Consider the following 12,494-nt stretch of genomic DNA (forward strand, 5'->3'; position numbering starts at 1 on the left):
CATAGAGTTAGTATGGAGGTCCCAATGTATATATCTCTACATAGAGAAAGTATATAGAGTAAGTATGAAGGTCCCAATGTATATATCTCTACATAGATTAAGTATGAAGGTCCCAATGTATATATCTCTACATAGAGTTAGTATGGAGGTCCCAATGTATATATCTCTACATAGAGTAGGTATGAAGGTCCCAATGTAAAAATCTATACAAAGAGAGATTAACTAGAGTGAGTATGAAGTAACCAATGTATATATCTCTACATAGTTAGTATGAAGGTCCCAATGTATATATCTATAGTATGAAGGTCCCAGTGTATATATCTCTACATAGAGTTAGTATGAAGGTCCCAATGTATGTATCTCTACATAGAGTTAGTATGGAGGTCCCAATGTATATATCTCTACATAGAGTAGGTATGAAGGTCCCAATGTATATATCTCTACATAGAGTTAGTATATAGAGTTAGTATGAAGGTCCCAATGTATATATCTCTACATAGAGTTAGTATGGAGGTCCCAATGTATATATCTCTACATAGAGAAAGAGTTAGTATGGTCCCAATGTATATATCTCTACATAGAGTTAGTATGGAGGTCCCAATGTATATATCTCTACATAGAGTAGGTATGAAGGTCCCAATGTATATATCTCTACATAGAGAGAGTATATAGAGTTAGTATGAAGGTCCCAATGTATATATCTCTACATAGTTAGTATGAAGGTCCCAATGTATATATCTCTACATAGAGTTAGTATGAAGGTCCCAGTGTATATATCTCTACATAGAGTTAGTATGAAGGTCCCAGTGTATATATCTCTACATAGAGTTAGTATGAAGGTCCCAATGTATATATCTCTACATAGAGTTAGTATGGAGGTCCCAATGTATATATCTCTACATAGAGTTAGTATGAAGGTCCCAATGTATATATCTCTATATAGAGTAAGTATGAGGAGCTCTCTGTAACTAAATGTCCGGTTTATAGTTTTCTCTGTAGATATATGTCCGGTTTATAGTTTTATCTAGAAGATCTCTCTGTAACTATATGTCCGGTTTATAGAGTTATCTAGAGGACCACAGGAGCTACCAGGTAAACCTCACCACACTGTAAATATATTGTTTGTTATATAGAAGGCCTCTCCAGGTAAACCTCATTGGTTTATAGAGTTACCAGGTAAACCTCACTGTAAATATATGTCCGGTTTATAGAGTTACCAGGTAAACCTCATTGTAACTATATGTCCGGTTTATAGAGTTACCAGGTAAACCTCATTGTAACTATATGTCCGGTTTATAGAGTTACCAGGTAAGCTTCACTGTAATATATGTCCGGTTTATAGAGTTACCAGGTAAACCTCATTGTAACTATATGTCCGGTTTATAGAGTTAACAGGTAAGCTTCACTGTAAATATATGTCCGGTTTATAGAGTTACCAGGTAAGCGTCACTGTAAATATATGTCCGGTTTATAGAGTTACCAGGTAAACCTCACTGTAACTGTATGTTCGGTTTATAGTGATATTTTGTAAATTTCACAATACATCGTTAAGATAGATCTGTATTCAGACTAACTACAGTGTAATTTATGTTTCGTCATTATTAATTAGAAATATTTATTCGACCTCAAATAACTCAGACCAAAGAATAACTACAACACATATCAGTAACAAATAGTCATTATTTACATCATTAGGAAACACTGAACACCAGTTCATATTTAAGCTCTAAAAAGTAATTTAATTAATTTTAGCTATCACAAATCAAAGACAAGCGACCTGATCACCTGTTTGATAACCGATATGTTTGAAGTTTCGATTTTCATTAATCACCTACCTGGATTGATCGAGGGGCAACTGTTAATATCTCACTGTAATGACTAAATAAACTTACATAAAATACTTCAATATAATCAGCATTGCATCAGGTAATTGCGTAATTGTCAATTTATCATCACAGTTTTTGTCATTGAAGTAGGTATTCCTAATATTTCATATCGTTTCCTTTAAATACCCAGATGAGTAACGTTTAAAATTGGCGATGAATGCATAATAAAACTATTAAATAACAAATGTTGTGTAACATATCAGTTTAATGATATTTTGATAAAAGATATTTTGTCATAACACGGGAAATTTGATTATTTTTCGAATTTTTTTAACAACATGAAGATGACTATTTTGATATGCATACAAGCATCATCTTGACGACATTTTGACTCTCTCCATTGATCTGACATTTTACCTGTTAAAGAGACACATAATTATACCTGGAGAAGTGACGTTTAAATGTAAGAGATAGGTAGATGGCGAAAACATGCTGATTCACTCACGACACGGATCAGCGCTTTGGCCTGGTTCTTGTACAATTCTGTCATACCCTTGGTTTGAGTGTTTCCAGCAATATTTGCTGTCTCTATCAGAAATAATACTTTTTCAATATATTATGAGTTTCGTATCTTCGATTAGTAAATGACTTAACTGGATTCATCAAACTGTTTATGTTTGTTGATTCTGTTCTATTGATGCAATGTCTATCTGATGGCAGGAGTTATACTAATATTAGTTTCCGTGAGAGATGTGGAAGATGTGGGAGAAGGGGGAGATGGGGGAGAAGTGGGAGATCGGGGAGAAGAGGGAGATGTGGAAGAAGTGGGAGATGTGGGAGAAGGGAAGATGTGGGAGATGTGGGAGAAGTGGGAGAAGTGGGAGAAGGGGAGATATGGGAGAAGTGGGAGATGTGGGAGATGTGGGAGAAGTGGGAGAAGTGGGAGAAGGGGAGATATGGGAGAAGTGGGAGATGTGAGAGATGTGGGAGAAGTGGGAGATGTAGGAGATGCTGGAGATGTGAGAGTAGTAGAAGTGGGAGATGTGAGAGATGTGGAAGATGTGGGAGAAGTGGGAGAAGTGGAAGACGTGGGAGATGCAGGAGATGTGAGAGAGGTGGGAGATGTGAGAGATGTAGAAGATGTCGGAGAAGGGGCAGATGTGGGAGAAGTGGGACATGTGGGAGAAGGGGGAGATGTGGGAGAAGGGGAAGATGATGTGGAAGATGTGGGAGAAGGGGAGATGTGATGGAAGTGGGAGATGTGAGGGAAGTGGGAGAAGTGGAATATGTGGGAGATGCAGGAGAAGGGGAGATGTGGGAGACGCTGGCGATGTGAGAGAGGTGGGAGATGTGGGAGAAGGTGAGATGTGGGAGAAGTGGGAGATGTGGAGGAAGGGGGAGAAGTGGGAGATGTGGGAAAAGGGGGAGATGTGAGAAGTAGAAGATGCATGAGAAGGGGAGATGTGGGAGAAGGGGGATATGTGGGAGATGCGGGAGATGCGGGATGGCGGCACATACTTTCAGTTTTTGATAATAATAAATAAATAAAATAAAAAACATGGTGATCCTATCGGTTTCATGTATTTTTTATTATTATCGTTATTGTTTTTGTTTTCTGGGTTGGGGGTAGGGGGCGGGTTGTTACAAATTATACGTATGTCACGGTAGTTTTTTCTTATATAGAGACATAAACAAAACCAAGATTTTGATAATATTCAGCATGAGACTGATACCCAGTACACGAGACAGGAGTGCGAAATACACGTACAGGTTAATAATATCGGCCGTCGGTCACTGGAGCGAGACGGACATTTAACACAATCCATTGTATTTATCTATTGTCATACACGACTCTGTAACAGAATGGTTAACAATGGGATATTGCTGTAGGCTACGTACGTCCCCACGACCTGTCCACGAGATCAATTTATTGTTCTACCAGTTAATGTTATCTCAAACTAATGCTTATTTAAATGATTCTTTTCCAGACTCGGTCTTTGTAAAATTTCTCCTGTAATCTTATCTTAAATAAGATGGTTATGGACGCGGATTTTTGTTCGCTGTTTCATTCAGTAAAATTAACTACTTCAATGAAATATTTTCATTAAGAGAGTTTTGCCTAGTTAATGTGTGAACATTTCACACTACCCGAAATCTATTATTATCCAGTCGTTAAATGTGGCAAAAATAAAACGCGTCATCAAAGGCTTATATTAAATTTCACAAATATATCTTTTTACGTGAAAATGTCAAAACTATCATTCTATATGTAACCCGCTTTTCTTCCCTTAATTTTAGATATCAGTCTACTTCCGTCCCCAAAGTTTAGAACTTTTTCTGTTCCCTTGATATCGAACTATTCCTGTTTCTTAAATTTACTACTATTTCTTTCCTTTAAATTTGGTAGACAGAGGCGTAGCAATAATGTATGCTTTGTATGCTTAAACATACACTCGAATTCCATTGAGATATATTTGCCCTACTTTTTTAACCTTACTGCGCCCCTAGACCCCCTTAACCGGGGCTTCGCCCTTGGATCCTCTCTTGAAAGCATACACTCTTAAAAATGTTTTGCTACGCCACTGGTAGATTGTAACAGAGGTTATTATTTATTACAATGCCTCCGCCAGGATTCGAACTCGTGACCTCTAGATTACTAGTCTGACGCTCAACCGATCAAGCTTGAGAGAAGTTCTCTCTAGCCTAGCGGTACCCTACATTTTGAACTACTACTGTCCCCTCAATTCGGACCATTTCTGTCTGTTTAGTATCATTTCAGGGTAACTCTGATCCTTAAATGGCGGATTATTTCTGCCCTTTGAAGTCGGACTTTTTCTCTTCCGTAGTGGTCGAACCATTTCCCCAAAATTCCGGTCTATTTTTTGTTCCCTGAAATTTGTATTATTTATGTCCCCTGAATTTTGGATAATATCTGTTCCCTACATGTTGGACTTTATCTGTTCCCTTCAATTCAGACTCTTTATCTTAAACTGTGTCTTTTGAAAAAGAAGATTCATTTAAAGAATTATATCGGGTCTTTTCTGTCCACTGAATGTCGGGCTTTTTCGACCCCCTAATTTCATATTATCAAGAATAGATAATGTTGTTTGGGCTTCAAGGATACCTCATTAATCATTTTCACGGGCAACATATCATAGGTAGACAAATTCCTGAGTGAACATTGGAAGAAACGAGGAACGTGAATAAGTTTGCAGTTTGTAAGAAACAGAATTCAGTATTATCTTTCAGGAGACAAGTCGTTTCGGTATCAGGTCGTTTAGGTAATTCCAAAATAAGTCGTTTCGGTACTTTTAAAAATTATATTTAATCAGGTTTTTAAAGTGTTTTATCATTAATAAATATTGCTCCATTACTAAAAAAAAACTATTTACTCAAAATGACACTATATCCGTGTAAACTATTTTACAAGTCAACGACTTTTGTATGTACCGAAACAACTGGGTGCGGAAACAACTTGGTACCGAAATGACTTTAATTCTGTTTTTCATACTTCCAATTTTATTTCGTAATACGCTTTACCTGTGAATAAGGTACATTAACATATCGCAGTTATCCTAAAATGATAGCCATTTAAATGTTTGCGACAAATGTATCAGGGGCCTTGGATAACTTGGAAAATACCGACAAGTCAACAGAATCTTAATTCAAACTCAAATTCGATGAAACTAGGGTTATATATATTGACTACAGATTGACTGAGAGACTTCTGAAAAATTATACAAGTAGAATATGATCGAGTGTTCCGGAGGAGTAAGCGTCTTCTTCTTCATCGACGACAACTGCCATGTCAAACTTGGTAAATCCATGTAAATAATGTCGTGGTCACAAACAAGAGCAAGGTGATCAAATATTTCAACCGAATCGTAAACAACTGACGCATAATTGTGACGCGCGAGACTCGGCGACATATTGAATAAAAATGTCTCATGCTTCTCCGTACGGAACCGTTTCCTTGACGACGCAAACATGAAAAGTAAACATAGGACGATATTGGAATGAAATGACAGCTGATTCAGAATTTAGGATATTAACACCAGGATTTCACAATTGAGTTTAAAATTTGACATATATAGAGCGAAGTACGATCACGAAAGAGTTGAGACTATCGTTAATCATTACAGCATTGGTTATCCTCTAGAGAGTCTCGGGTATTATTTGTACAACAAAGGATTCAAATGATGGGAAAATAGAAACAATATTGGCAGTATAACATTTAGATAATGTACATAAACTATGTACAAATGTTAATATCAAAGTCGTTTGTAATTAACAGACAACAAATTACCAAAATGAAATATTTTGGACTATATATTTTTGTAAGAAGGAGCCCAGTGGAGGTGAGATTTATTGCAAGACTTGCGTGTTCAACAGAATATGATTGTTTACGTACAGTAAATTCTGCCAGTTTAAGTGACCTTATTAAGGTAATGGACTCCCGTTTACGGATAATAGCCATTATTTTCTGTTATGATATATCGTCAGTATAATTGAATGCTTTGTCACACCTGACAATACAAAATGTTATTCATTGTGACACACAACAGCTAATTATACAGATAGCTTATTATATTGATTTTCGAGATGAAGGCCTGACTGGAAAATTCATAATTTACGAAAGGTTAATTACGGAAAGTAATATCGATAATAAAACACTAGTTATAATTCTGATGGTTAATTGTTAGCAAAGACACATGGGCCAATAGATAAGAAATTAACAGGGTATACAACAACAGTGCCTTACAGTATGGTTAATGACTATACAGAGACATGACTGTGTAAATATATGTTATGTTTTGGTAGGTAGGACAGACTTCTGCGCTGAGTACATGCATCCTCAGGACCTTTAAAAGCAATTATACTTTTTTTATAATAATTCTTTCTCACAATTCACTAAATAAATAAATAACTATAAAATATATTGTAATGTTTTGTAATAAATTACAATATATTGATTTTGGTCTGTATGCTGCGTGTTCATCATAAGAAAAAATACTCATTTATGATGGTAATGGAGATGAAATATTGAATTTTCTGTCATTAAAGCTTGCTTGGTACAACATCAATCAAGAAAATTAAAGTTTCTGTTCATCTCTAGGGCAATATATATTTTAACTTCATAATTGTCATCAACGTAAAAGCAGAGAGAAATCCTTTCGTGTTTTCTGTTTCTCGGTGTTGTAAGTAATGATGTATTGGGGGACAATTTGCAGGGTTTAGAAGACTTCTCGTATGTGCTATATATATACACAGCGTATAACTTAATCAAAATACACTATTCATTTTATATAGGGCCACACACAATGCTGCTTTACTGAGTAAGGAATATCCCCATTGTCCCCTGCATCATAAAAAAGTCATTCCGTTTTTTTTACGGATGGTTGCTATTTTGCTGACTCCCCAGCCATAGAAAACCACTGTTGACACTCCCCTTCATACCTGTCCTCTCATTACCGTGACTGTTCCTGTAACCAAGGACACCCGTACTTATTTCATCCTGCGTGTTGGCGTTCCCCTAGACATCCGTCCTCACTTGACCGTGACTGTTTATGTACCTATGGACACCCGTACCTGTAGACACCCGTCCTCACATGACCGTGACTGTTTATGTACCTATGGACACCCGTACTTATTTTATCCTGAGTGTTGGCGTTCCCCTAGCCACCCGTCCTCACACGATTGTCACTGTTCCTGTACACTAACTAGATCCTGAGTGTTGGCGTTCCCCTATACACATGTCCTCTCATTACCATGACTGTTCCTGTAACCAAGGACACCCGTACTTATTTTATCTTGGCTGTGGCGTTTCCCTAGACACCCGTCCTCACTTGACCGTGACTGTTTATGTACCTATGGACACCCGTACTTACCAGATCCTGAGTGTTGGCGTTCCCCTAGACACCCGTCCTCACATGACCGTGGCTGTTTATGTACCTATGGACACCCGTACTTACCAGATCCTGAGTGTTGGCGTTCCCCTAAACGACCGTACTCGCATTATCTCCCTAGTAACACGAACTCGCATCAACCTGACTGTTCATGCCCACCTTCTTTCACTCGTACTCATAGGATCCTGACCCTATTCGTCCCCATGTACCCCGTGCTCACATGACTCAGGCTGTTGATGCTTACCTCGTTTTACAGGTACTTATATGATCCTGACCCTATTTGTCCCCAAGTACCCCTTAACCACATCACCCTGGCTCTTGATGCCACTTTCTGATACCCGCACTCACATGGCCCTAGCTGTTGCGATGACGTAAAACCTACCGAGCATATTTTTTTCAAAACCCGACACTTTCGATTACAAATAATGCGTATGATATATGTTATAATACATCTTTTAATATTCAATATATTTGTAATAATTCACCGTTTCCACAATGTTCGGGAAAAACTCCATAAATTGTGAACATGAAAAAACCAAGATTACAGATAAACGCCTTGCCTAAGGATTATTCATTTCTTTCGATACTACTAGTACGAAATAACACTGAGTGTAGTCTAGAACCTTAAACACTGTTGATACCTGTAATCAGGACAGGTGAAAAAACAAGTCCTGACAGCACTATTTTACCCGGCTTGGTGTGAACACATGCATAAAACATAACTGAACAACAGTGCGTTTAATGGGATTTAATCTGCCATTTAACGGGATTTAATGTTATGTTAGGTATTGGTGGTTCACAGCTGGACAGTAATTAAATGAATGTCGGGGGGTCATATTATATCTGGAGTGTCTCACGATGAATTTGAATGTTTATGTAACTGGATATTGATGTCTGGTATAGCTACCGACTGTATTGTAATTATAGACAGTTCAAAGATGGCCACATTAATTTGTTGTATTTCTATTACATCTGAGTTTTTATCAAAGAAACATTAAATTTTTTTTCATGCATTAGAAATAACGTTAATCATATAAATTGACATCAGTAATTGATTCTAGAATGCAATTAAAGATCTTGATTCAATCACCTGTAACCAGACATGGTCCATTGAACCGTTTCGACATATAATTTATTTTTAAAGTGGATGGAATTCGAAAGGTTTTTTTCTTCTTTTTTTTTTTTTTTTTTAAAAAAAAAAAAAGGTTTTTGTCCTTTGACTACGAAATGAGAAGTGGATAAGATATGATACAAGACGTAACAGACCTTGAAATTAACACTTTAAAAATAAAAAATCCGTGGGACAAACTACCTTTACAAAAGATTAGGATTGCATGACAAAATTTGTTGTAACAAGTTTAATTATGTAAAAGTTCAATATCATCTGTTTATACCGTGATCTTTTCATTTGAAAATACTTTATTAAATTAAAAAGATTTCATGGGAACTGGGCAACAGCCAAAGCTACACAATTCCTCTCCCTTAGAATGCAAATATTCAACCAATAACAGGGTAGAAATATAGTCTTACAAGTATAAGCACTGGCTAGCAATTTTAAAGAAAATTCGATAATTTTGATGAACAGTTTCTTGAGATAAACACCAATACATGAGTAGGTATACTTTAAATCACTTAGATATCGCGAGAATTATATTTCGCGAAATTTCTTCGTCAGAAATATTCGCGAATACATGATTTCGTGGACGCTGATATGAAAATTACTTTAAATTCACCAATGATGAGTTATTAGATTTCTGGACTCTTCAAATCTCATTTTTCTGTAACATACTCATCATGAACGCCATCCAGAATCATTTTCGTATAAATAATTACGAAAGATTTGAATTTGCGATTGATTCGCCTCGCGTATCAATGCGAAAATAAATCTCACGCGAAACATAAGTGATTGACAGTAACCAGAATACTAGGCACTACATAAACTATTATTTATTTACTTATGATTATAGAAGATATTGATATTTAACAGCTATGAAAATAATATCATTGGATAAAGTAGGACCAATAGAAAGTGTCATTAGAATGAATTGAATTATCCTGTTATACTAATTAGCTCCATATTACTACTCCCAGTCCAGAAATATAAATCCGCTCTTGTTGAATAAGTCCTTAAAAATCTATTCGAAATATTATAGTTGTTTGTGTTAAATAGTCATTTGTAGTATATAGTCAAGGTTTCCGATCAAAAAGGTTTAAATTTACTTGTAAGAAAAACCACTATCCTTAAGATATAGGCTCAATTCATTTTATAGATCAACATTGTTTTCAGGATATGCATATTGAAGCTGGTTTGAAAACCAATACTTACCATTATAGGGTATTGCTACAATGTCACCGTAACAAAGTCTGTTGTGTATACTGAATGTATCAGTAGAATTGTAAAATAATATTTGGACTACAGTGTAGATCGCATTTGTGTTCTGTTAAGGCAGCTAGAATTCTGACCATGAAGTGGTTGACTTAACGTGACGTGGATAAAACAGACCATTCCTATGTACCGACAGCAGAATTCAGGGTTGCATTCTCTTATAACTATGCAAGGCGGACATATCCTAAGCCGATTTCCGATTTGAATTGTCTTAAATCTATCGAAAGGCGGACTTACTCTTAATAGATTTCAGAGCGGATTTGTCTTAAGTTTGACACTATGTTTTCAAATTGATGTCCTGCTGAAGAAAAGTTTTGAATGACATTGTGTATATTTACACCAATGAACTTCACATTAAGTACAAACGCACTTTAAGTATACATATATGTAATGCTACATTGATAAAAGGTAATTGTTTAATGTAAAATACATATACTGAACAGAACAGTGTGTAGATCCGTGTGTCAAATATTTGAGCGTAGAGCTAAACGAACTTGTTTTTGTTGTTTTCTTTGCCGTCAATGATGCGAGAGTAGATATCCATGTTATTCTGTCTGTTCACAGTCTTCCAGTATCCCATCAATTATAATTTTTAACATATTTTCTTAAATTATCAATTCTCTTTACCGAATTGGATTCAAACATTTTATATATTCTGAAACTCCTAATATCTAAACAAAGCTTACACAGAAACTGGAAAGACACCTTGATGAAACTAGTGAATAGTACCTTTCAATTCAAATGTAGCATTAGATACAGTACAGCGAACTAAGCTACATTATACAGCTGTTTTATCCTATAAGGGCATAAATTTTGAATCGGTTTCATCTAGCTGATTCTTCACTCTAGGACTCATCAGCGATTCTAAGGGCCTAGATTTTGAATCGGTTTCTTACAGTTGTTTCTTCACTCTAGGACTCATCAGTGATGCTAAGGGCCTAGATTTTGAATCGGTTTCATACAGTTGTTTCTACACTCTAGGACTCATCAGTGATGCTAAGGGCCTAGATTTGAAATTTGACTGATGGAAATAAATTATCGAAAGAAATGTATGTTTCTTCACTCTAGGACTCATCAATGATGCTAAGGGCCTAGATTTGAAATTTGACTGATGGAAATAAATTATCGAAAGAAATGTATGTTTCTTCACTCTAGGACTCATCAGTGATGCTAAGGGCCTAGATTTGAAATTTGACTGATGGAAATAAATTATCGAAAGAAATTTATGTTTCTTCACTCTAGGACTCATCAGTGATGCTAAGGGCCTAGATTTGAAATTTGACTGATGGAAATAAATTATCGAAAGAAATGTATGTTTCTTCACTCTAGGACTCATCAGTGATGCTAAGGGCCTAGATTTGAAATTTGACTGATGGAAATAAATTATCGAAAGAAATGTATGTTTCTTCACTCTAGGACTCATCAGTGATGCTAAGGGCCTAGATTTGAAATTTGACTGATGGAAATAAATTATCGAAAGAAATGTAAAGATAAAGATGAAGAGGTACAATAATAATGGATCAGTACGTTTCGTTATTTTCTGATATTCTGAAGTAAATTTATATATTTGAAGTTTGTCTACACGTCAAGAAATGCATTATATATTAAAAACTTTAACTTTTTTTCTTCAACAAAAATATTAAGTTATGCTTTTACTTGTCGGAACTCAGCAGGAATTAGTCTTTAAGACTACATGGTAATACATATTTTTTCACCAGGTAAGTCAAAAAGTGGACCGTTGTAACATGTCATTCAAACGAGGAAACAATGACGTTTCATTCATTTGCTTTAAATTTTAGTAAGCCAGGTGTGGAGCTCTCGTTGTAAAGCTCGTGTAACAAATAGCATTCAAATATTTGAATAACTCTTAACAAATATTGCATTTGTTACACAATAACATTAATACAGACCAATGTTTACATGCTTGTAGCTTTTGTGTTAAACGTCATGATCTACTGTAAAATAGAAAAGTATTTTCCATTGATTTCTGTAAAGCTCTCCATATGTATTGTATAACGAAAGATAAAACGATATTATTTCAATTTAAAATATCCTGTTATTATGTATTGTGAAATTAATTCTGAAGTTGTAATGTGAGGTTATACAAATATATATGTATTAAATATAATTGTGAAAACAAAACATCACAATTTTGACGTTTATTAAATTGACAAACAATCACACGTAAATATCATTAAAGTAGCTGGGACAAAAGGACCTGTAATACATCGTAGTCAAAATGTATTTTTCTTGTGTTGTGACAAAAATAAACGGTTTGTACAGTACAAAGACTTATCACAATTGTCTCATCAATATGGCGTGTTAATCTACGCAGTTCTGTCTGCCTAGTAAAGAAACATGTTTAACAAACAATAG

The 12,494-nt window shown here is 35.6% G+C and overlaps 1 protein-coding gene across 1 annotated transcript in view; it reads left to right on the top strand.

Moving 5' to 3' along the window:
- Positions 1 to 3,072: 3,072 nt before the first annotated feature.
- LOC132547803 (fibrocystin-L-like) overlaps positions 3,073 to 12,494 on the top strand; it is a 111,832-nt gene continuing 102,410 nt past the window's right edge. Inside the window, exon 1 of the mRNA XM_060211606.1 lies at positions 3,073 to 3,158. Within this exon, the coding sequence (XP_060067589.1) occupies positions 3,073 to 3,158 (86 nt within the window). The remainder of the gene's footprint in view (positions 3,159 to 12,494) is intronic.

Source organism: Ylistrum balloti, unplaced genomic scaffold, assembly GCF_031769215.1.
Source record: "Ylistrum balloti isolate Yb309-2 unplaced genomic scaffold, AGI_CSIRO_Ybal_v1 Utg369980, whole genome shotgun sequence".
Lineage (NCBI taxonomy): Eukaryota > Metazoa > Mollusca > Bivalvia > Pectinida > Pectinidae > Ylistrum > Ylistrum balloti.